Source organism: Sus scrofa, chromosome 1, assembly GCF_054392235.1.
Source record: "Sus scrofa isolate SSC_HxYL_T2T_F1_AM1 chromosome 1, Sscrofa_HxYL_maternal_Yorkshire_Landrace_v2.0, whole genome shotgun sequence".
Lineage (NCBI taxonomy): Eukaryota > Metazoa > Chordata > Mammalia > Artiodactyla > Suidae > Sus > Sus scrofa.
The window spans coordinates 285,473,597-285,499,056 of NC_139383.1; the positions used below are offsets into that span (position 1 = coordinate 285,473,597).

At 55.2% G+C, this 25,460-nt stretch overlaps 1 protein-coding gene across 15 annotated transcripts in view; it reads left to right on the forward strand.

Moving 5' to 3' along the window:
* The window catches only part of NTNG2 (netrin G2), a 71,487-nt gene that overhangs the window by 20,389 nt on the left and 25,638 nt on the right, over positions 1 to 25,460 (forward strand). For all 15 annotated transcript variants that reach the window (XM_084999777.1, XM_084999769.1, XM_084999812.1 and 12 more), the window contains one exon: positions 11,179 to 11,822. In XM_084999777.1, the coding sequence (XP_084855903.1) occupies positions 11,179 to 11,822 (644 nt within the window). The remainder of the gene's footprint in view (positions 1 to 11,178; positions 11,823 to 25,460) is intronic.

Here is a 25,460-nt window from a genome sequence, read left to right on the forward strand (position 1 = left end):
CCCAGAAATAATTTCACACCCCTCCCCTTCCCAGGGGTCTTGATGGGCAGCATGGTTCGACTGCTGCTTCTTCAGGGCCGTTTTGCATATGCCGAGGACTTTAGAAACAGTTGCTGACTAAGTGAATGAATAAATGAATGAAACCGTACCAGCTCATCCTTGCCACCTCCGCCCCCACCCAGGGCTTCATCCAAGGAGCGATGCACCTGTCCAGGTGTACCTGGGGGTGGGCAGGCCCAGGCCCTTCTTGCTCTGTTCTCTACCCTGCTGCTTCTTAATTCCCCAGAGACCAGCAAGAAGAAGCCCCTAGAAGGTCTCGGCTTGTGGCTCTTGGCACAGACAGGTCCCACCCCTCTGGGTGCTGTGTCCACTCCTGAGATCTCCCTTCAAGCATGGAGGACCTAGAGAGGGGACCCGCCAAGGGGTGGGAGGTGGGTCACTGTGCAAACCCTAATGAAGCACCTAGTGTGTGCCAGGCCCCGCCCCCCGCCTTCAGGGAACACACAGTGGGGAGGGGACCACCCAGTAATTAACCAAAGAGATCGCTAAGGAACCCAATCAGGTGCTCAGGGAGGGGAGAGTTAGCAGACACTGGCAAAGGGGTGGAGGCGGGGAGCTCCAGAGAGGGGCGGGGGCAAGGGGGGGCTCAGAGAGGAGGGAGAGACTAGAGGGTCCAAAATGAGATGGGAAATTGGCCTCAGTCGGATCCTGAAATGATACGTACGAATCTCACACATGTTTTGTAGACCCCATCGCACAAAAATTCCTTCCACTGACACAACATCGTAAATCAACTATACTTTGATTTTTAAAAATGTTTTAGGAGTTCCCACTGTGGCGCAATAGGATGGGTGGCGTCTTGGGCGTGCTGGGACGCAGGTTCGATGCAGTACAGTGGGTTAAGGAGCCAGCGTTGTGGCATCTGCTGCTTAGGTCACAGCTGTGGCTCAGATCTGACCCCTGGCCCGGGAGCTCCATACACCGCAGGGTGACCAACAAAGGGAGAGAGATTTTATTGTTTTAATGCAAAGTTCATTTCACCATCCCTAAACCAAGGACTGGGGCTCTGGGAAGAGGCAGGGTGGCACCGTGGGCCTGTCCCAGAGCACGTATTTTTGGAGCTTCTAACAGCAGCTCTGCCCTTTTCTGGGCAAAGTGTGAGTGGGCATCTTCCCTGATCCATCGGTGCCTCTGTTTCTCCATTTCGAACATGAGATGATGTCATGAATATTGAAAATGACATCGCACGCAAAAAATCATAATCTCAGTATCTGGCGCTAAAAAAAAAGGACTCAGTGAAGAAGTTTCTAAAGGAGAAATAGAAACAAAGAGATAGGTGAGCCAGGCGGGCGGAGCCAGGACCAGCTGGGGTGTCGCCTTTATCCAGAGGGAGGACCTGGGAGCTGAACCTCGCAGCCGGTGTTAGAGCCTCTGGTGGCAGGTGGGGGCAGGGCAGGGGGTGGACAGGGCCAAGGCTAGGGGAGGGGGCTGTGAGGATCCAGCTTCAGCCTCAACCCTCTTAGACCCTCCCCATTCAGCCAGGGTCCCCACCAGCCCTGGGTCTCTTTCAGGACCCACCAAAGCCCATTGCTTTGCTCTTCAGCACGAAAGCCAAGGGCAGCTTTCAGAGGAGGAGAGGGGTTTTGCAAAGGCCCTGGGGGCTCTGGGGACAGGCAGCGGCTGCCCAGAGCCCTGGAGCCAGGCCCCTCGGAGGGGGCCGCTCGCCGCCCTGCCCCCCCACCCCTCCCGGCCCCGAATCCTCCAAGCCGCTTTTTTTCCTCCGTGATAAAATATTCATGTCAGCAGAGCCGGCCCTCTTTGGAAAGGCTGTATGTGTCTAGCTTCTGCTTTGCACAGGCTTTTAAGGAGCAGGACGCTTTTCCTCCTCTCTAAGCATTTTCTAAGTCCTGAATCAATAATGCACTTTACCCGGCTTCTCTGGACGCGGCTTTTCTTCCTCTCTACAGCCTTCCCCCACCCGGCCCCGGTTTTCCTCTCTCTCTCCCTTTCTTGCTCTCTTTCCTTCTTTCTTTGGTCCTGCCATCTCTCCTGATTTGCTTTTATTTACCTTTTTTTCTTAAGTGTTAAGTGAAAGTGGTGTTTGGGTGGCGAGCCTGGGATGGGGAGTGGGTTGAGCAGGTGGGTGGGTGGGGGGGAGGCAGAGAGAGAGGCCGGGGCAGCTGCCAGGCAGGCAGCTCCTCGGCTGAACAGGTGGAGTCTGTGTGCGCAGGGAGGGGGCCAGGAGGATTGGCTGAGCCTTCCCGCTGGCCCCGGTGGGGAAGCGTTTGAGCTGCTGGCATGGGGGAGGAGGAGGAGGAGGAGGGCTTGGGCTAATCCGGCCTCTCATTCTCCTTTTTCTAATCAATTAGAAAATGTTTACAGCCTAACCGGAGAAAACAGGACAAACACATAAAGGAAAAGGAGGCCCGGAGCAAAAGAAATAGAGTACGAGTCAAAATATGTCACCAAACTTTCCCAGGAGCCACCAATCCAGATTGGCCTCCCTGCTTTTTATAGTAGTGACTTTGCTGTCATGGGGGGGGGGGGTACGCAAATGGAGGGGAGCCCTTCCTCTGTGGGAGAGAGACCCCCGTGGATCTGGTTGGTTACGTGTACCAGGTAAGAAGGAAGTGCCTGTAGGGGGTTGCCCCAGGGACCAGCCCAGGCACTCTTCAGCTGGGAGAGAATGTTCCACCCCAGACATTCCTAGAAATCTGGCCGTGGGAAGAATCCACATATGCCCAGGACAAAGTGAAATGCATCCTTTTTTTTTTTTAAGGAAAATATTTTAAGTTCCTGGAGAGGTTAACCCTTGTCTAGCCAGAGCCTTGGCAAGACCCTGCCTGGCCCTGTCTGGCTGGTCAGCTGATGGACGGCCGTTCTGGGGTCTGCTGGGGGGTGAGCAGCACCAGAGCTGCATCCTTGCCCCGCTCCTAGACAACTTGTCCACAGTGTCTCAGGTCATCGGGAAGGCTCGCTGCCGGGGTCTGGGGGGGACGTCGGAGTCAGGGTGAGGAGAAATGAGCAAGTGGGTACCTGCCCAGCTGCTAGAACCACACCTGGACTGGCCGCTTCCCACCCCCCTCAGCAACCACCCAGTCCAAACTGGGTGACACCGGGCAGGTTGCTTACCCTCTCTGAGCCTCCCCAGAGAGATGGGATCCAGTGAAGCGAGCTAGGAAGGGTACGTTGAGTGACTGCTCAACAGACACCATCCTTGATCCAACGGGTAAGGGCCTCCCCAAGTCTGGAAATGCTTCTCAAATGCCTCTAATGTGCAAACCACGGCTGGGGGTGGGGGCGGCAAGGGGGTGGGCCAGACCCCGCCCTTGCTGTCCCAGAGTCCAGTCTCAGTCACAGAAGGTTCTAGAAGGAGCTGAGTTGCAGGCAGGGTTGAAATGAGAAGGGACCTGGCGCAGAGCGCAGGGCTGTTCAGGCACTTGCACGACTGAGGTTTGTTTCCTTGAGTCATGGCCAGGCTGGGCGAGGCTCAGGAGGTGGCCCGAGGCTCTGGGTCCAAGGTGGACCAGGAGGTGCCAGCATGGCTGGCTCAGGGTCAGGGTCATGGCCTGGGCTGGGTGGGTGGGGCATCGCCGTGGCTTCTGGAGTCTCATTGCCAGGATGGATGAGCCAGGAAGACGCCTTGCCCTGCCTGAGTGATGGCTGGGTTGGCAAGAAAGGGCTCCAACGAGAAACAAAAACCCAATGGAAGGAAAAAAAGAAGAGGCTCCCTGGCCAGATGCGGCTCCCGCCCTGAAATAACATGCGGGTCCGTTTCAGCTGATTCACGAGCAGGGAGGGGTGACCTTGCTGGTGCCCAGGGCTTTTGCTCGGAAAGAAACTGAAAAAGGGGAGGGAGAGAAACCTGGAGGAGGTGGGGGAGTTAGAGGTGGAACAGGAATCAATGAAACCACAGAAGGAGAATTGGGAGCGGGGGGGGGGGGAGTGAGTTAGAGACCTCGGGGCAGCTAGAATTAGAATCCGCTCCCAACAGAATCTCCGTTTCCGATTTGTTAATAATTTATTCCCGCTGCAACTTTTCTTACCAATAAATAGGAAATAATTTGTTAAGGAGAATTCCCCTGGCACCCCGGCCTTCTCCCTGGAATGGGGCTTGGCATCCTTCCTCCCAGCTGGCCTGGGGACTGAGGAACTTGGACTTGGGGAGGTCAGGGTCGGAGCTCAGTGTTTCATGGCTGGGGAAACAGAGGCACAGACAGAGCAAGGCCCCACTCAAGGTCACACATCGGGTTTGGGACCGTCTCTGGGATCCCAGCTCCAGGACCCCATGGGGCAGCGCCCAGGCCCGAAGAGTTCTCCTCAAAGTTCTAGAAGCATCGTCCGCAGTGGAGGGTGGGGGCGGCTCCGAGGTGTTGAGGGGGTTGCCTTCTCCCCACTTTTGTTCCTGAGTCCTGTTCTATGACAGAGCTATGCGTCTTCACCCGCCCCTCAGCACCCCCCAGGGATGGCCACGCTCCATGTCCTGGCCCCAGCCCCTCATCCAAGCTCTCCCTGGCAGCCCCACCTCACCCCCACCTCCAGCCTCCCACCAGCAGGTGCCCCAGCCCCAGCTGCGTGGATGGGGCTGAGGATGAGACTTCAGCTGACAACTCTACAGACAGGTTCAAAAAAATCTGTCAGCTGCTAAACTGTTCCCTGGGCCCACCCACACGCCTCGGTGGCACTGGAGTCTCGGGAGAGTGGTGCAGGGCTGGGGTGCCAGGGGCCTTTCCCTTCCGGGTGAAGGGCAGTTTCCTGACTCCTCTCTGAGCCTAATGCCCCGGCTTCTTGTCCCACCTCGGCCACTGTGGAGCCAGGTGACATTGAGACATTGCTCAGGCTCCCTCTTCGCACAGCGAACGTGAAAGGACCCCCGTCCTCCGGGATAAGGCACATGCAGTGCTTAGCTCAGCCATGGCACTTGCCCTCGGCCCAGGCCGCGGGGCTGGCGACGGTGGCGATGCTCTCCCGACAGCCATTTATCCGCCACCCTGGGCCACGCCAGGAGCTTGCCATGTGGCCCCTGGTATAATTCTCGGGACAGCCCATGAAGTCAGCATTCTCAGCCTCGCTGGATTTCCAATCCTGGACGGAGATTTCCCAAGTCCCCAGGGGTCGCCACGGCCTGGGCTGCAGTGGGGGAGGAGGTGGGGGAGGCCACTGCCCTCCTGGTGCTTCCCCTGCAGTCGGGAGGCCAAGGCTCGTGGCAGCCGAGTGACTCTGATCCAGTGGCTAGTGAGGGGCCGAGCACTGTCCTCACTCCCCCAGCTACAGGGTGCAAAGCCCTTCCAGGCGTGCTGCTCCACAAAGACCCCGCTTTGGGGGCATCCAGCAACGCTGTCATTTTGTCCTAACGCGGGTTCGAGTCGCGGGTCTGTGTGAAGTTGTTTATTCCTCCTCCTAAGACTTTGTTGCAATTCTGTGACTGCCCCCTCCTTGTTTAGAGTCTCCGTGGCCCAAACAGCCAGACCTCCCACGGGGGCAGGTTGCCTCCATCCCAGCTAACACTCGGCTTTCCCCCTGGATGACTTTTTTTTTTTTTTTTTTTTTTGCTGGTAGCCTGTCTATGCTGTTTACAACCTGGCCTCTGACTCCAGCTGTACCCTTTGTCCAAAAAATAACATAAAAGTGAAAGCATTTAAGAGACCACTGCGAGGTCTCTTAAATGAAAAGGCTGGGATGAAATGCTTTCTCGATCCAGGAGACTCCTGCTCAGTGTCTGCGGAGGCACGGCGTTCCCGCCCCGTTCTCTGCTGGTGCTGGTGTCCAGGCTGGCTGCCTTCCCCTCGCCCTGCACCCCAGCCTTCAGCCCTCCAGCTACGCTGCCCCACCTTGCAGGTGATTTGCCTCTGTGCCCCTGGAGTGATGGATAAGCCGTAGAGGCGATGGACTCCGCTTCCCCGGGATTTCGTGGCTTGGGTCCCATGGGGTCCAGAGGAAGTGATGCCGGGGTCGGCAAGGACTTGGTTTCTTGTCCGTGAGATGGAGGTGACCTCTCTCCTGGGGTCACTGGGAGGATGTGGCTGGGATGGATGCGGAGGGCCCAGCCCACCCTGGCCCATGGTGGATACTCAAAAGTCACGATCCTCGAGCTTTTTCAAGGCGGCAGTTCCCACGGTGGTCCATGTCATGTGCAGACCCCGGCTTCACCACGAAGGAGCCGGAAGCCGCTCAGCCTTCCCTCTCCCCCCGGGAGGTTGCTGGCAAAGCCCCTGAACTGGTGCAATGAAGCTGCTCTTTAATAATTGCGACCGTTTGGGGACGTTTTCTAGGCATGTCCTACAGGTTCTCTCACATGATATTGGATGAGAAAACAAAGACTCAGAGAGGCCAAGCAACTTTCTCAAGGTCACACAGTCTTAAGGGATTGAGCTGAGATTGAACCCAAGACTTTCAGACCCCAAAACCCGTTTCCTCAACTGCTCGACCCCAGAACAGGGGGTTCCTAACTGGGGGGATGGGGCTCCTAGAGTGCCCTGGATGGAAAGCGTGATGGGTTACATTTTTCCAGAGAAATCCTAAGGCTTTTCATCAGGGGTATGATTTTTTTCTTTCTCTCTTTCTCTCTCTCTCTGTTTCTTTCTTTTTTTGTGTGATATCCATGCACTGTCGAAAGAAACGACTACTGCTTTTGATGTGTCAGAGACTGGCTCTGGTGTTGTCTTGAAAAGTTAAGTGTGTCCCCACCATCCCTGGCCCTTTCTCCCCAGTATCGGGCCACTTGGTCTTAATGGTTTATTTCATCATTAATTAATCAATCTGATCTCCGAGAGGCGAGTGGAAACGGGCAGACCTGGGAGGCTGGCAAACACTGGCCCTCCAGCCGCCCCTCCTTTGCACACAGCAAGCAGCACTCAGGGTGGGGGGCTCAGGGGGAACGGGCTTCGAATCCCAGGCTTCTCGGAACCCTCGCTGGTGAACAGAGGGGAAGGGAGAGCATGAGCCAGGGGTGTTTGGGAAGGACAGTGGGCTCCACGTTGGAGGCGCCTTCGGCAGGAGGCACTCTCTCCCCTAAATGGTTAAATGGGATTCCGAGATCTTGGGGTGGGAGGGTGGTGGAAGAAGAGAAATAGGAGGGAGGGAACCGTGTTGGCGACGGCTTGGGATTTATTTATTGTGCTTGCTGTTGATTAAGCCCGTTCCGCAGCAGGCGCGGGACTGGTAAATACACAGGCTGATTCATTAGCTTCTGACCATCTGCTTCCCAGGCCGGGGGCGGGGGGCCAGCAGGCCCTGCAGGTTAGGGCAGCTTGGCGCCAGCGGCCAGGTTGGAGCCCCCGTCCCTTGGCAGAGCCGCCGTGTCAGTCTGCCTGAGGACAGACAGGCTGGGTACAGCTGGGGCTGTGAGGGATCCCATGTCCCTTGTGGCCGGGAAGGGTGACGCGAGGTTGACCGAAGGTAAGGCAGGGGGATGGGCCAGGGGAGAGGTGAGGTATGGCTCCCTCACAGCAGCCCGGAGTTGACAGCAACAATATCAACATTCAGTAAGAGATCTATTGCTATTAGTCTATTTATCTTCCTACTAATAACTAATGAATGGGATGACAGTAACAACTATAACTTGGTGAGTGGTTACTGAGGACCAGGCCCTATACGGAGGCTTCACGACACGGTCCCAGATGAGCACACTAACAACTCTGTGATGGGAGACTAGGGGACTGGGTTCAAAGATGAATCAGGCAAGGAGGGCTTCCTGGAGGAAGCACACGGAGGAAGGATCTGAAAACCAAGTGGGAAGGGAGTTCCCACTGTGGTTCAGTGGGTTAAGGACCCGACCAGTATTCTTGAGGATGCAGGTTCGATCCCTGGCCTCACTCAGTGGGTTAAGGATTTAGGGTTGCCATGAGCTGTGCTGCAAATAGCAGGTGCAGCTGGGATCCAGTGTTGCTGTAGCTGTGGTGTAGGCTGGCAGCGGTAGCCCCCATTTGACTCCTAGCCTAGGAACTTCCATATGCCACAGGTGGAGCTGGAAAAAGAAAAGAAAACAAACAAACAAACAAAAAAAAACACAGGTGGGGAGAGAGTGGCTGTAAGAGCAGAGGTGAGAGGGGACGAAACAGCCAGGGAAACGGCCCAGCATCAGTGCTGGGTGCGTGTCTTTCCAGGTGGGTAGGGATGCGTGATGTCACCTGGTGCCACTGTGCTGAGAAGCAGGGCTGGTGGAGCAGGGCTCCAGAGAGAGCTTTGGGGCTGTTCCTCCCACCCCAACCCACCCTTTGCTCACCTGGGGTGAGGTGTGTATTAGTTTACTAGGACCTGGGTGGCTTAAACAATAGAAATTTGTTTTCTCAAGTTCTGGAGGCTGGAGGCCAAGGTCAAGGTTTGTTTGACCTTGAGGACTAAAGCAGGTTAGTTTCTTTTGGGTCTTCTCCCCTTGACCTGCCCAAGGCCCCTCTTGCTGCTTCAGCACGTGCTCACTTCTCTGTGTGCACCTGCCTAGGTGTCTCTCTGTGTGTCCCAGCTTTCCTTCAAGGACACGAGTCACATCGGGTTAGAGCCTGTCCTAACAGCCTGATGTTGACTCCGGCTCTTTCTCCCAATACAGTCACACTCGGAGGTCCTGGGAGTTTAGGCTTCAACATATGAATTGGGAGGGGACACAATTTGGCCCATAAGCAGGTGCCAAGGGCCATAGAAGAAGAGGAAGCTGTGGTATGAAGGCGCTTGCTGGGTTGAGAGAGGGGAGGAGGCCCATCTGAGCACAGACCATGTCCTCAGGTCCCCAGTGTCCAGGTGTGACACCTGCCCACCACTCCCTGCTTCACGTGGCAGAGCCCATTGTGCTGTGGGCCGGCTGAGGGCCTGGGGAGGACTCTGCCCCCCATGGCAGGGCCTGCTGCCTCCAGCCCCAGTGGCCTGCCACCCTGCCATCACCGGGCCCTGCCTCTGCAGGCCAGGGAGCCATCCCGGGGCCTCTCAGCCCCTCCCCACTCAGGTGACATCACATGGTCACCTAATGAAGCACAAGACAGCTCAGACCCGCAGGAGACGGGCCAGGCCCCTCTCTCTGCCATGTGGTGTGGGAGGTGGCACAGTTCCAGGACACCCCTGAGGTTGTCCAGGGCAGAGGCAGACTCATCCTCAAACTCTTCCCAGTCTCAAAGAGGCCTGGGCCAGTCCCCCCCACCTGGGCCTCAGCGTCCCCATCTACTCAGAGAGGGCTGGATGAAATGTGTACCCCTTCTACCCCGAGGTCTGGGGGTCCCGGGAAGCAGCAGGGCTGGCCAGGTGGGGTGGACAGTGGCACCAGGGGGGACCCACGACAGAGCTATTTTGGTGGCACCTGCCTCAGTAAACCCCAGAGCCATCCTGCCCACCGAGGATCCCGGGTGGCCCAGGACCTCGCCCACCACTCACAGGCATCAAAAGCGATGGCCTGAGGTCGCAGTGGTGGCGGAGCCGATGCAGTGATGCTGGCGAGGCCGCAGGGGTGCAGGCTCAGCCCCTCAAAAGACAAAGTGCCCACATCCCCCCGGGAGCCAAACGCCTCATTTTAGACAGGGAGGCTTTAACTCAGATCCAAGCCGCTTTGTTTCTCTGAGCGAGCCAGAGACCTGAAATATTCATCAAAAGGGGCTGCGATTGGTCCAGGGCGCGTGCGGTGCTTCGTGACAGTTTTGCCTTCTAATTAATGGACTCCATCTCTTTCTGAGCAGGCGGGATGGGGAGCTTCTAATACCCGCCTCCCCGCACAGCCCCCCGTCATGAACGTCTCTCCTTTGCGTGGCGCCTTTGTCACTGCGGATGGGCCAACACGGACGTGTTATTATCAACACGAGTTGACAGTAGGGTTCACTCGTGGTGTTGTACCTTCTGTGGGTCTTGACAAAGGTATAATAGCACGTACACACCGTGGCAGTGTCACCCAGGACGGCCTGCCTGCCCTAAAAGTCCCCTGGCCGTCCTGTTTGTCCTCCCACCCAGGGCAACCACCACGTTAGTGATATGCTCAGGCCTCCGGGTGAGTTCACAGGGTGGACCAGACAGAGGGAATGGCTTTGAACTACTGGGGAGGGGAGCCGTCGCTGCTGCCCGCTGGGCCCTGATGTGTGCTGCCCCGGCTTTCGGAGGTGGGGGAGGGGAGGAGTAAGCACGTGGGGACCGTGCCCTGTGTGCCCCAGCCTGTGTCCGCCACCAGGCCTGCCAGGCACATGCCAAGGACCTGGAAACGGCTTGCCACAAGAAGCACCCGTTGGGAGGAATCCATCAGCACCATGGGCCTGGGCTGTGCGTGAGGCCGACCCGCAGGCTGTGGGGACAGAGACAGGTGTGATGGTCACAGGCCAGGGGCCTCGGGGTACGGGGCCACCCCCTTCCGGGGCCTGGGGTCCTTCATCCGGAGCATGGAGCTAACATCCCCACTCTGTGTTTGGAGGCGAGATACTAAACAGGAGAGACTCGAGATGACGTTCCCGGCACCAGGTGGCAGTTTCACACATGCGGGCTGTGACTTTGATTTCTTCTGCCTCCCCTCCGGAAGCTACTAATTGTATTGTTTGAAGGATCTGGAATGTGGTTCCATGTAGGAGATGGTTCAAGAGTCAAAAGTGTGGAGTTCCCTGGTGGCTCAGTGGGTTAAGGATCTGTCATTGGCACTGCTGTGGCTCAGGTCACCACTGTGGTGTGAATTCGAGCCCTGGCCTGGGAACTTCGGCATGCTGCAGGCACAGCCAAGAAAAAAAAAAAAAGTCAAGAACGTGGGGAGGAATTTGGAGTTGACAGCGAGTAGAAGGGCAGGTTGAGGAAAGGGAACAGCATCTGCAAAGACTCAGGGCATGGACAAGAGGGGCTTCGGAGGACAGGCGTGCTCAGGTGGGAGGCCAGGAATGGTGGCTCCTGGTCTGGTGGGAGGAGGTTGGGGCCAATGTGGTGAAGAGGTAGGGCTTTATCCTCAGGCAATGGGGACCTGCAGGGGACCTTGGCACAGGTGGTGAGCACCCGCCCTCCTTGACTGTCTCAGCTTAGAGTAGAAGCAGGAGTGTCTTCTCTCGAAGCCGTAGAGCTGCGTGCCTTTACGCGCTCTGAGAAAGAGAGGTTTTTCCGGTACCCGGGCATCGGAGCACAGGCTCCGTGACCTCTGGACAGGTGCCCGGGGACATGGGGGGGGGCAGGGCTGGACCGAGGCTCCCAGGGCCCCCCCAGAGCAGCCAGCGCCCACCTGGTCCTCTCCCCCTGCAGGAGAACCCCTACCTGTGCAGCAACGAGTGTGACGCCTCCAACCCGGACTTGGCCCACCCGCCCCGGCTCATGTTCGACCGGGAGGACGAGGGCCTGGCCACCTACTGGCAGAGCGTCACGTGGAGCCGCTACCCCAGCCCCCTGGAGGCCAACATCACCCTCTCGTGGAACAAGAGCGTGGAGCTGACGGACGACGTGGTGGTGACCTTCGAGTACGGCAGGCCCACCGTCATGGTCCTGGAGAAGTCGCTGGACAACGGGCGCACGTGGCAGCCCTACCAGTTCTACGCGGAGGACTGCATGGAGGCCTTCGGCATGCCAGCCCGCCGGGCCCGCGACCTGTCAGCGTCGGGCGCCCACCGGGTGCTCTGCACCGAGGAGTACTCGCGCTGGGCCGGCTCCAAGAAGGAGAAGCACGTGCGCTTCGAGGTGCGCGACCGCTTCGCCATCTTCGCCGGCCCCGAGCTGCGCAACATGGACAACCTGTACACGCGGCTGGAGAGCGCCAAGGGCCTCAAGGACTTCTTCACCCTCACCGACCTGCGCATGCGCCTGCTGCGCCCGGCGCTGGGGGGCACCTACGTGCAGCGGGAGAACCTCTACAAGTACTTCTACGCCATCTCCAACATCGAGGTCACGGGCAGGTAAGGCCCCGGGGGGGGGCTACCTGGTGCCCCGGAGGTTACCGGGTTCCTGGGATGGTACCTGGTACCTAGGCTGTTACTTGGTACCTGGGCTGTTACCTGGTACCTAGGCTGTTACTTGGTACCTAAACTGTTACCTGGTTCTGGGATGTTACCTGGTTTCTGGACTGTTACCTGGTTCCTGGGATGTTACCTGGTACCTGGGATGTTACCTGGTACCCAGGCTGTTACCTGGTTCCTGGGATGTTACCTGGTTCCTGGGATGTTACCTGGTTTCTGGGATGTTACCTAGTTCCTGGAATGTTACATGATACCTAGGCTGTTACCTGGTTTCTAGGACATTACCTGGTTTCTGGGATGTTACCTGGTCCCTGGGATGTTACCTGGCACCCATGATGTTACCTGGTTCCTGGGATGTTACCTGGCACCCATGATGTTACCTAGTTCCTGGAATGTTACCTGATGCCTAGACTATTACCTGGTTTATGGGACATTACCTGGTTTCTGGGATGTTACATGGTACCTGGGATATTATCTGGTACCCAGGAAGTTACCTTGTTCCTGGGATGTTACCTGGTACCTAGGTGTTACCTGGTTCGTGGGATGTTACCTGGTACCCAGGATATTGCCTGGTTCCCAGGCTGTTACCTAGTTCCTGGAATGTTACCTGATACCTAGGCTGTTACCTGGTTTCTGGGATGTTACCTATTTCCTGCAATGTTACCTGATACCTAGGCTGTTACCTGGTTCCTGGGATGTTACCTGGTTCCTTGGATGTTACCTGGTTCCTGGGACAATACTTGGTACCTAGGATGTTACCTGGTTTCTGGGATGTTTTCTGATACCTGGGATGTTACCTGATTCCCAGGGTGTTATCTGGTTCCTGGAACATTATCTTGTTCCTAGGATGTTACCGGGTTCCTGGGATGTTACTTGGTTCCTAGGCTGTTACCTGGTTTCTGGGATATTACCTGGTTTCTGGGATGTTAGCTGGTTCCTGGGATGTTACCTGGTACCTAGGCTGTTACCTGGTTCCTGGGATGTTACCTGGTTCCTGGGATGTTATCTGGTACCTAGGATGTTACCGGGTTCCTGGAATGTTACCTGGTTCCTGGGATGTTATCTGGTACCTAGGATGTTATCTGGTACCTAGGATGTTACCGGGTTCCTGGAATGTTACCTGGTTCCTGGGATGTTATCTGGCACCTAGGATGTTACCTGGTTTCTGGGATGTTACCTGGTACCCAGGATGTTACCTAGTTCCTGGAATGTTGCCTGATACCTAGGCTATTACCTGGTTTCTGGGATGTTACCTGGTTCCTGGGATGTTACCTGGTTTCTAGGATGTTACCTGGTATCCAGGATGTCAACAAGTTCCTGGAATGTTACCTGATACCTAGGCTGTTATCAGGTTTCTGGGATGTTACCTCGTACCCAGGATGTTACCAGGTTCCTGGAATGTTACCTGATACCTAGGCTGTTACCTGGTTTCTGGGATGTTACCTCGTACCCAGGATGTTACCAGGTTCCTGGAATGTTACCTGATACCTAGGCTATTACCTGGTTCCTGGGATGTTACCTGGTTCCTGGGACAGTACTTGGTATCTAGGCTGTTACCTGGTTTCTGGGATGTTTTCTGATACCTGGGATGTTACCTGATTCCCAGGGTGTTATCTGGTTCCTGGGACATTGTCTTGTTCCCAGGATGTTACCTGGTACCAGGATATGACCTGGTTCCTGGGATATTATCCTGTCCCCAGGACGTTACCTGGTTCCTGGAATGTTGCCTGATAACATGGAATATCACCTGATACCTAGGACATTACCTGGTACCTGGGATGTTGCCTGGTGTTACATTAAAGAGGCTGCCTGTGTTTTTCCATGGAAGGAGGTGAATGATGGGTGATCAGTGTCCTCTGTAGCACCGAGGCCACAGGGCTGGGAAGTCTGGAGAGAATGGGTGGGGCTGAGCAGAGCTGGGCAGGGTGGGTGGTGCTCTGGAGATACACTGTAACTGTCCATGACGCAGTGAATGGGCATGTATGTCTGGGGAGTCCCTAAGATCGCCCTTGGGCTCCATGATCTGCTAGAAGGACTCACAGACCCTGTAGCAAAGCTGCTACACTCACACTTATAGTTTGTTACAATGAAAGGGTACAGATTAAAATCAGCTACAGAGAAAGGGGCACTGGGCAGCCTCTGGAAGATACAGTGCAAGCTTCAGGTCATCTTTTCCCAGGGCAATCGTCCCAGCGGCGACATGTGGCAACACGTGTGGAGTAGTGCCAGCCAGAGAAGCTTGCCCAAGCCCTGGCACCCAGGGCTTGCATTGGGAATTGATCACACAGACATGGCTGACTGCCCGTGTGGTTGACCTTGGTCCCCAATTCCTGGACCCAGAGAGCAGGCTGATACTACGGGGCCCAAGGCCACACCACAAATAACATCATTAGCGTGAACTATCCGGAGTGGCCCAAGGCCCTAGGTAAACCAAGACACTCTCGCCGGGCAGGACATTCCAAGGCTTAGAAGTATGTCCCAGGAGCTCATCAAGGGCCAGGCTTTTCTCTGGAACATCAGGGGGGTGAACAGTCCGATCCAGTGAATTATTCCTTTAATCACGGCTTTGGAGGAGACTGTTTTTGGTGTTTTTTTTTTATTTTCCCACTGTACAGTAAGGGGATCAAGTTATCCTTACATGTATACATTACAATTACATTTTTTCCCCACCCTTTGTTCTGTTGCAACATGAGTATCTAGACAAAGTTCTCAATGCTACTCACAGGATCTCCTTGTAAATCTATTCTAAGTTGTGTCTGATAAGCCCAAGCTCCCGATCCCTCCCACTCCCTCCCCCTCCCATCAGGCAGCCACAAGTCTCTTCTCCAAGTCCATGATTTTCTTTTCTGAGGAGATGTTCATTTGTGCTGGATATTAGATTCCAGTTATAAGTGATATCATATGGTATTTGTCTTTGTCTTTCTGGCTCATTTCACTCAGGATGAGAGTCTCTAGTTCCATCCATGTTGCTGCAAATGGCATTGTGTCATTCTTTTTTATGGGTGAGTAGTATTCCATTGTGTATATATACCACATCTTCCAAATCCAATCATCTGTCGATGGACATTTGGGTTGTTTCCATGTCCTGGCTATTGTGAATAGTGCTGCAATGAACATGCGGGTGCACGTGTCTCTTTTAAGTAGAGTTTTGTCCGGATAGATGCCCAAGAGTGGGACTGCGGGGTCATATGGAAGTTCTATGTATAGATTTCTAAGGTATCTCCAAACTGTTCTCCATAGTAGCTGTACCAGTTTACATTCCCACCAACAGTGCAGGAGGGTTCCCTTTTCTCCACACCCCTGGAGGAGACTGTTTTGAGGACACTTTGGGGGGAGGCAAAAGACCGTCATAGGAGGTAAAACCACCTTTGATTCCCAGAATTGTTTCAACTGCAGATGATAAACTGACCCCACACTGTCCCAGATCATATGTTCCTTGGACAGAAAACTTGCTGGCCAGTAGGAGCCAGGCCTTCACCCCAAACCATGTATATAACACCCGGATCTACACTCCAGAGGACGGCTTGGAGAAGCTGCATGGTCACCAAGGGGCAGCCATGGGTAACGCAGGGGCTAAATGTGGTTCCTGGACAGCGGCATGAGCGTCATCTGGAAACTTGTTAGAGATGCCAGTTCATGGGCCCCGAGCTGCACCTGCTGTATTCTAAACTCCAGGGGTGGGGCCCAGCAGTCTGTGTTTTGACAAGCTCTCCGGAGGTTTCTGATCCACACTCGCATTGGGGAACCATAGTACGTGGTTGGGAGGAGGCAGGCTGGAGCCAGACGGCCTGGGCTGAATTCCCACGGGGCTGGGAGTCTCTGAGCAAGGGCCGCTCTGTTTCCCCTCCGTTTCCCAATTTGCAGAAGTGGAAGGATAATGGCCGTGTTTCTCTCAACGGATTGTGATGAGTTAAATGAGTTAAAGCTGACAAAACACACAGAACTCTGTGCCTGTTTGTACTATGTTAGCATGTAACACATGCTAAAAAAAATATTTGTGGGAGTTCCCGCTGTGGCTCAGTGGGTTAAAAACCTGAAGTGGTCTCTGCGAGGATCCGGGTTCGATCCCTGACCTCGCTCAGTGATGAAGGATCTGGCATTGTTGTAAACTACAGTGTAGGTTGTGGATGCGGCTCGGATCCTGAGTGGCCGTGGCTGTGGTGTAGACCGGCAGCTATGGCTCCCACTGGACCCCAAGCCTGGGAACGTCCATGTGCCATAGGTGTGGCTGTAAAAAGACCAAAAAAAAGTATTTGCTGAATAAATAGCTGTCCATGTAATGATGTCACAGAGCTGGGGGAGGCTGAGGAAGGACCTAGTTGAGACCCCAGGGTTTGGGGACATAACCAGGTCCAGGAGCACGGCTTAGGCCAGCTGGGGCAGGAGCTGCACCAGAAGCCAGCGCCAACAACATACCCTGGGCATCCTCCCACGGCAATCTCTACAGACTGGCCTGAGTATGTAATTACTGATAGTGCAAAAAACACGTCCGCTGCATGGTGTGTAAGCGTATAATCCTGTTTTTGTAAAATGTATGACATATGCATAATTTCTGTGTAATATATGCCCACATGCATAATTTCTGCATCTGGAATTGACATTGGAAGAAGTCCGTTCAGGCACGGGAGCAGCATGGTGTGAGGAAACGCTGGAAGCCTGGGCGCTAACCTTGCGCTGGGGTCGCGTCAAAGGGTGGGGCTGGGCAGGGGCAGCGTGGGGCTTAGGTTTTCCGCTCGTGGTTGCGTTTTATTTTACTTGGACTCTGTGTGTGGGCTCCAGGTGCCCCAAGGCCAAGGCAAGCGATTCATGAGGTGGGGTCAGGTTCAAGGCAGGCAGGCGGGAGGGAGACAGGTGCACACACAGTGGCTTGTGGTTCCGACACCTGTGATTGCTAACTGTCCCTCAAATGGGGCAGGCTTTTTAAACTAGGAATGTTCTGGAAACCTTGATATAGGGCCATTGATATATGGCAGCTATTTTGTGCCCCCTGTGCAGGTCCTTGTTAGTTACCCATTTTGTGTACAGTAGTGTGACTATGTTAATCCCAGCCTCCTAATGTATCCCTCCCTCCACAGCTTCCCTTTTTGGCAACCGTAAGTTTGATTTCAAAATCTGTTCCATTTGTTTCTGTTTTGTAAATAAGTTCTTTTGTATCATTTTTATTAGATTCCACCTGTAAATGATATCATATATTTGTCTCTGACTTCGCTTAGTATGGTCATCTCTAGGTCCATTCATGTTGCTGCAAATGGCATGATTTCGTTCTTTTTTATGGCTGAGTAATATTCCATCATTTCTCGAATCGGTGTCCAGGCTTTGGGCTATCAGTCATTGCAGTGACCTCTGCCCACCTTGGGGAACGCGATGGCCTGATTGGTTTAACCAACCCAGCAGCTCAGCAGTCTGGAGTTGGGAACCAGATGCCCACCCCTTCTGGGGACTGTGGCCTCTTTTCTGACCTCCTCGAGCTGCTATGAGGGTCCCTCATCTTCAGGAGTCTGGTCAAGGCCTGCCTTCTGCTTCATCGGGTGGCTCAGGTGGCTGCAGGGTCTGTAATGCCCCTTAAACCTCAGGTGGGGAGTTCCCATTGTGGCTCAGCGGTAACAAACCAGACTAGTAACCATGAGGACACAAGTTCCATCCCTGGCCTCGCTCATTGCTGTGGCTGTGGCTCCAATTTGACCTCTAGCCTGGGAACCTGCATATCTCGCGGGTGTGGACCTAAAAGGACGAAAACAAAGACAAAAATCTCAGGTGGGGATGAAGGTTAATTTTCTCGCAGGCAGGACTCTGAGATGCACAGTGGGACAAATGATACTCAGGAAGGGCTAGAGGGCCCGAGTGGGCAGGAAAGAGTCTTGGTTTTCCAGCCTCATTCAGATCAAGAGGGCTGTGCCGGCGCCCAGTGACCTGGGGTACAGGTGAGTCGGGTTCCAGCCCCGCCCTTCTGCACCCCTCCCCTCTGGGCCTCAGTTTCCCGTCTGGAACATGAGGACTGGGGCTGTCCAGAGCTCAACCTCCTGGCAAGGTGGCAGGTCAGTCCCTGCCCAGCAGCTCCCAGCTCCCATCGGCACCCAGCCTCTGTGGGCGGTGGGGGTTAGCTAGAGTGGTGGCGAAAATACGCAATCGATTCACAGATAAAGTAAGTACTCTTCAGGCGGCTGGTTGGCCGGAAAGCAGCAGCTTGGCTTATCGATTAACTAGGTCTGGTTAGATGGTACAGCAAAGGCTGGTGACTTCCTTGGCTTTTCCTTTTTAAGTTCCAGGTGGGAAAGCCCGACTGTGCCTGGGAGCCAGAGGGGCCAGAGAGGCAGGATGGGGTGGCAGAGGTGGCCGTGGGCCCACTCAGATGATGCCCTCAGTGATCCTGAGGGGGCACCGGGGACCCCGGGGCTCTTGGGTGCTGGAATTTCAGACTGAACCTCTTCTGGGATTTGCTCAGTTTCATGAGCCAGAGTTACACGGCACCTCTCCACATGGCCTGCTAACCACTGTGGCTGATATTTACTGAACATTTGCTATAGACTCATTTCCTGTTAGCATCTTCTTAGTTAATCAGTGGTCATTCCATTCCCCCATAGTTATTGAATCTCTAAGACCCCACAAGCCAGAGCATTGAGCAAGCCGGACCTGATCTCCACCCCAGAGATCCCTCCCCATAGGGATGGCATTCCTCTCCACCCTATCTTTTTATTTTTATTTTCTTGGTATCTCTTCTTTTTGCTTTTTTTTTTTTTTTTGGTTTTTGGGGCTACACCCGCTGCATATGGAGGTTCCCAGGCTAGGGGTCCCATTGAAGCTGTACCCACTGGCCTCCACCACAGCCACAGCCACATCAGACTGGAGCTACATCTTCAGCCTATACCACAGCTCACGGCAACGCCAGATCCTTAACCCACTGAGTGAGACCAGGGATCAAACCCACAACCTCATGGTTCCTGCTTGGATTCGTTTCCGCTGTGCCCCAACGGGAACTCCTCCACCCCGTCTTCTTAGATGAGGAGGCTGAAGCCAGGGGACACGAGGAGATCACATGGCTAAACCCAAGACCAGACATCAAGATCCAACCCTAGCGTGTCGAGCTCAAGTCCAGCCCTCTGTTCGAGGGTCTTTGATATTGGGGTTGCTCCCAGCCCTGCCACTAACGTCAGAGATTTCCAGTTTCAAAGGGAACCCAAATGGGGGAGGGAGCCAGGAGCTGGACGGCAGAGGCACCTGACTCGGTCGAGGGATGGGTGGGCGTGTGGAGCAGATGGAGAAGCCCAGGCCTCTGGGGATGAAGGAGGTGGTACAAATCCGGGGTGAGAGGAAGGGGCAGGCGGAACCGCAGCCACACAGGGAGGGGGTGGGGTGGCGGAAGAGCCCCCAGCACCTGGAGGCCCCTGCCCCCCCCTGGCCTCTCCTCCCTGCAGGACCAGGGAAACAGCCCGCACGGGGGTCCTGCCTACGATGGGTCCCAGAGGGAAGAGGGGCCTCCCGCCCACCAAGTTGCTCCCATTCCTGGAAGGCTGCAGGGAGGTAGAAGCAATTTCCTCCTTCCACACGCGGGGGAACTCAGATGCGGACTGGGTGAATCTGGGGCAGCATCGGGATTTGAGGAGAAATGAGATGGTGCCTTTCCTGTGCTTGGAGCAGAGACGAGGCCCCCACCTTGACCCAACACAACGGTCAAGAGTAGCCAGGCCCACATCTCACCGGCTTCATACAGGAGGGCGTTTTAAGGCAGCAGGTACACCCCCACTGCTAAAAACTCTGGGTCCCTTAAGTTTGGGGCGAGGTCCAGGAAGCCATCCCTTTACAAAGCCCCTGAAAGGAGCTGGAGCCATGGGAGCTCCCAGGCAGAAGGTGGCCTCATTAGACCAGGCAGGGTTTGAATCCTGCCTCCATCACTGATTAGCTGGATCACCTTAGCCTGTCTGCGGCCTCAGTTTTCCCATCTGCAAAGTGGAGATAGAGTAACGACCTCACCAGCTGGTGGTGAGGATTCAATGAAAGGAGGTATTCGAAGAGCTTACCTGGCATCCCATTTCTCAGACTAGGAGGTAGGAGCGGTCGGACCAAATATGGCCAGATCTTCTGATGTTGCCAGGGCAAACCCACAGCAGATATATGTATCGGCCGGGGGAGAGGGGTGTGGGACTCAGATGTGAAGCCACACCCCAGCAACATCAGGGGCAGCCAGTGGACTCCAGCCCCCATCAATATATATATATATATATTTTTTTTTTTTGGCCACACTCATGGCATATGGATGTTCCCGGGCTAGGGACTGAATCCAAATTTCATATGAAATCTCTTGGTTTTTGAAATACTGGCCCCTACTTCAAAGTTCTTGGAAAATCCTCTGCAGGTAAAACAAAATGCACCTGCAGCCCAGGGCAGCTCAGGAGCTGACAGCGTGCCCACCCTGCTCTGAGCCTTTCGTGTTTTCTTGCAGCCGTGATGGCATAGCTTCACCTCACAGTGTTCAGCGGGTCCCTGGCAGGGCAGCCACCCTGGGATCCGAAGTGTGGACGAACTCTGTCTAAACCGTCTCGCCCTCCTGCTGACTCTGGGTCTGGGACAGAGCGAAGGGACAGTGATCATCCTAGACTCACCCCCAGGCCCTGCCCAGGGACAAATCCTCCACCCAGAAAACTGGGGAGCCTCCAGGGAACCAGTCCAGCTAGGCCTTAGCCAGCCACAGACAGGAAAGGAAGAGTGAGTTCCCCGTCCCTGGAGGTATGCAAGTCAAGCAGGCTGATGTTTGTGGGAGATGGTGGAGAGACGTCTCATGCCGCAGATGACAGTCCTGTGCACCTGACCTGTACACCGATGATTGAGTGAACAGGAACTATAGATCCAGCACTGTGTCTGCAGTGGCTTGGGTCACTGCTGAGGCATGGGTTCGATCCCCAGCCCTGTGCAGTGGGTTAAGGATCTGGTGTTGCTGCTCCTGTGGCGTAGTTTGACGCTGCAGCTTGGGTTCAGTTCCTAGTCTGGGAACTTCCACATGCCAGGGGAGTGGCCAAAAAAAAAATGTGGTGGGTGTTGGCGTCCACTGGGCTGCCCCCAATGCTGCTGGGGTCTGGCTTCTCATCCGAGTCCCCGGGCAGCCGGCACCCCCCTGGTTTTCCCCTCCCTTGACCCCTCCCCCTTTCTTCCCTTCTTGTCTCTTCCATAAACTGTCCTCTCCTTATTGATCGCCCAGTAACTGGAGATGGACGGAACTTAGGACAAGAATAGAAACCGCAGGTGGGAGCAAGGCTTTGAGCACGTGTGTGTGTGTGTGTGTGTGTGTGTGTGTGTAGGGCGGTGGGAGGGGGAGGGAATCCCAAGAGCACTTGCTGTAGCTATGTCCCCAGGCCTCCTTCCTGTCCCTTTGTGCGCTGTTCCGCAGGCAACACTGGCGAGAAGGAACGGTGTGATTTTATTCTGCCCACAGTGACCCATGAAGCTCTGTGATCCCCGCCCGAGGTCGGAGGCGGGGCTTCCTCCTTGAGTAACCGTGACCTTCATGACTGAGGGGTACTTGGGGGCCAAATAGCATTCTAAGTCTCTTCTGTGTTTCCTCACTGAGTCCTGCCCGGTGAGAGTCATTGTCCCCAATACACAGATGTGGAAACTGAGCCTGGGAGGTTAGGAAATAGATGCATGTACCCTACTAGCATGACTATTGTCAGAAAAACAGCAAACAGCAGGTGCTGGTGAGGACGTGGAGAAACTGGAACCCCTGTGCTGTCGTCAGAATGTAAAATGGCACAGCCACGTTGGAAAACAAGTTTGTTGCTTCCTCAAAAACCTAAACATAGAATTCCTGTGTGACCTGGCAATTCCACTCCTGCGTGTACACCCCAAAGAACTGAAAGCAGGGATCTGCACAGGCATTTGTGCCCCTGTGCTCATGACAGCGTTATTCCTGCGACCAAAGGGTGGAAACAACGCAAGTGCCCATCAGCTGGTGATGGATTAACACCCAGCGCAATATTGTTCAGCCTTAAAAAGGAAGGAGATGCTGCCACCTGCTACAAATGGAGGGACCGTGTGGGCTTTTTGCTGAGTAAAATACATCAGACACAAAGGGACAAACACAATGTGAATCTATATACCTAAGGCACCTCGAATAGGCAAATTCCCAGGGACAGAAACTAGGATAAGGTTACCAGGGGCTGGAGGAAGGGGAAATGGAGAGGTATTATTTCGTAGGGAGAGAGCTGCTGCTTGGGCTGATGTAAAAATTCTGGAAATGGGTATTGATGGAGGTACCGGGGGTCCTTCTCTGGGAGCTGTAGGCTCTCAAGAGGGGGGACTTTAAAGGGTCCTGGACTCTGCTAAGTGCTGTGTGGGTGCAGCTGGCCCAGGAGATGGCCCCAGTTTTCATTCCATATCCTAAGGGGTCTATGATCCCAGAACATTTGGAGAATCAGTTGTGTGTTCTACTTTTAATTTTTTCAACCAACATACATGTTCCTAGCTTGTTAGGGATAGAGATTTTTCGGGGTGTAGTTTACACCCTTTGAACCGAATCGGCCATTGCCTCCCACCAAAGATGGGACACACTCAGGTGAAAACATTATTGCCGTCTGTTAAGAAAGGGCAGTGGGGGCAGAGCTGTGGGGGGGTGTCCACTTCCAAGTGTGGCAGGGGGACCCATGGGGCGTTTATCCAGGTGCCTTTGGGCTGCTCACCTGCCAGGTGTGCCCCCACCCCTGGTGGGAGGGGGAAAGCAGGGGGTTCTGGGTTAGCCAGGGTCACAGAAGATGTGGGGGGGGCCTGCAGGTGAGTTGAGGTTGGAACCACTAACAGGGATGCTTAGAACCGGCACCACCCTACCCCCCGCCTTCTCCTGCTGAGTGGGACGGATTTCCTTCTGAGAATTTTGTCACCGTCCGATGAATTCCTTCCACAATTCTCTTTTTTTGTGTGGCCGCCCCACGGCACATGGAGTTCCTGGGCCAGGGATCAGATCCAAGCTGCAGACGTGACTTGTGCAGCAGCTGCGGCAACACAGGATCCTTTAACCCACTGTGCGGGGCTGCGGATGGAATCTGCCTCCTGGCGCTGCAGAGACTCTGCTCATGCTGTTGTGCCACAGCGGGAACTCCAACAAACATGTTTAATGGACACTTTACTAGTTTCCTAGGGCTGCCGTAACCCAGGGCCACAAATCAGGCGGGCATAGAACAACAGAAGCATATTATTGTCTGACAGTCTGCAGGTGCAAAGTCTGAAATCATGGTGTCAGCTCGGCCATGCGCGCTCTGAAACCTGTCGCGGGGGAAAGTGGGTTCTCCTTGCTGGTGGGAGTGGCAGCCGTCCTGGCCCTCCTGGGCTGTGGGTCCCTCCCGCTGTCCTCTGTGACCGTGCTCTCTATTCCTCTGTCTCTGTAGCGTTCCCCACCACCACCGTCTCTTCTTCTTGGAAGGACAGCCGTCACTTTAAACTGAGAGGTGCCCCCCTCATTTCACCTCATCTGGATTTACATCTTAATCGCATCTGCAAAGACCGCACTTCCCCAGCAGCTCACAATCACAGGCACCAGGGGTCAGAGCTTCACAGCAACTTTTTCGAGGGGGTGGAGGCAGGGACCCAATTCAACCCATACCAGGCACCTACTACGTGCCTGACACAGCAGGTGCTTCAGACTCCAAAGCTCCATGGGGTTTACATTCTCGTAGGGAGGTAGAAATAAACAGACCACCACGGTGGAGGAGAGGTGCTAGGAAGGTGACAAGCCAAGGGGAATGCAGGGAGGGGGGCTGGGAGGACCGACCTGAGACCCAAGTCCAGGTGGTGGGGGAAGCACCTTTGAAGGTGAAAGGACGAGTGGGAGCAGTTGGGGCCGTTCCCAGCAAGGGAGCTGCAGGTGCAATTCCTGGGTGGTGCCTTCTAAGAACTTGACATGACGTGGCTGCAGTGTGTGAGAGTGCCATGAAAACTAAGGGGAGAGGGCCAGGGCCAGGGCCAGGTGGTGCCAGCCCTGCAGCCTTGGGAGGAAGCCGCTTTCACTCTGAGTTCAGGGAAAGCCATCACAGGATTCTAGGCAGGCAAGTGACCTGATCTGATTTCTGATGTTCGGACGCTCACTTTGGGAGGGGGATCCAGAGGGGAGCAAGGATGCAGGCGAGTTCCTCCAAAATTAAAAACAGCCCCTCTCTGGGGCTCCCAAAGGCTGGAGATCTGGGCGGCCATTCCCTCTGTCTCCTGCTCTAGCCTTCAAGGAGCGCAGCAATCTCACTGCGTTGTCACAGCTTTGTCACTGCGCATGCATCCGCACCCACACCCGCACCCGCTCAGGTACCCAGCTGCCCCCACCTACCCTGAGCTCCAGGCTCTGAGCAAACAGGTTCTGGGTCCGAGAACCAGGCAGGCACATGTGCCGTGTATTTGTTGAATTCATTCACTCACTCATTCATGAACAAATGAACTCGCACTTCCACGAACAAATGAGTCTTAAGGTCAGTAACTCTTTCAAAGAAGAAAGTGTGTGGAGCATGGGAGCCAGGAGATGGGGAGACAACACCCCCGCATCCTGCCCCCACCACACCCGGCCCCCCTCCCGCTCCCCCACCTGCCGCCTGGGCCTGGCTCTTTCCATCAGGGTGCTGGGACCTCCCAGCAGGGGAGCAGGTGATCAGGCGGGGTGCCTTTCCAGGCCCGGTGGGACCCACCAAGCCACACGCCCAAGCCCCCCTGTGCTCCTCCCCCAGCCTCTGCCCTTGGCTGGGAAAGCGCCCCTGGCTTCACAGTGGGTAATAGGATTTATCAATGGACTGGAGGAGGCGATGGATGTTAAAGCACTTAATAGAAAAGGACTTTGCACAGAAGCCCAAATCTGATTTGGCCAATGCACTCAATTGCCGGCCTGATTGCGTTCCAGGAGGGGCAGCAGCCACTAAGAAAGCCAGATCACCCAGGCGGTCGCGGCCTCGCAGACCCGCGCCCTGCCGCCCGCGCCCTCAGGCCCCCTCCTCTTGGAGTCTCAAGCCTTGATTCCCCGCCTTTGGATCCAGAGAGTTCAAGTTCTCCCGCAGGCAGGTGCCCTGTTCTCTCGAATCGCCTAGCCCTGCCTCCATCCCACCAATTGCCTGGGAGTCCAGGATCGTATAGGTCCCCCGCCACCAGCCCCACTCTGTCCTTCTCATCACTTGCCACCCCCTGGTCCTGCTAGTCTCTCCAGGCTTCTCTCCTGACCATGGCTTGCTTCTTTGATGGCTGTCCATCTCCACGCTGCTGCCCCCAGCCAAGGACACAGTCTCTCCTTTAATCCCCTAAAGAAGGTCTAACAGCCGCAGACCATCTCAACAGGACTCAAGGCTGGAGCGAGCCAATGAGAATGATCCGGTAGAAAGAGAAGGTTTCAGGAGTTCCCGCTGTGGCTCAGGGGCTTAAGAACCTGACAGAGCGTCCATGAGGATGTGGGTTCCGTCCCTGGGCTCGCACAGTGGGTTAAGGATCTGGCGTTGCCACAAGTTGCTGTGTAGGTCACAGATGCGGCTCAGATCCTGCATTGCTGTGGTTGTGGTGTAGGCCAGCGCCTGCAGATCCGATTCGATCCCTAGCTTGGGAATGTGCATATGCCGCAAGTGTGGCCCTAAA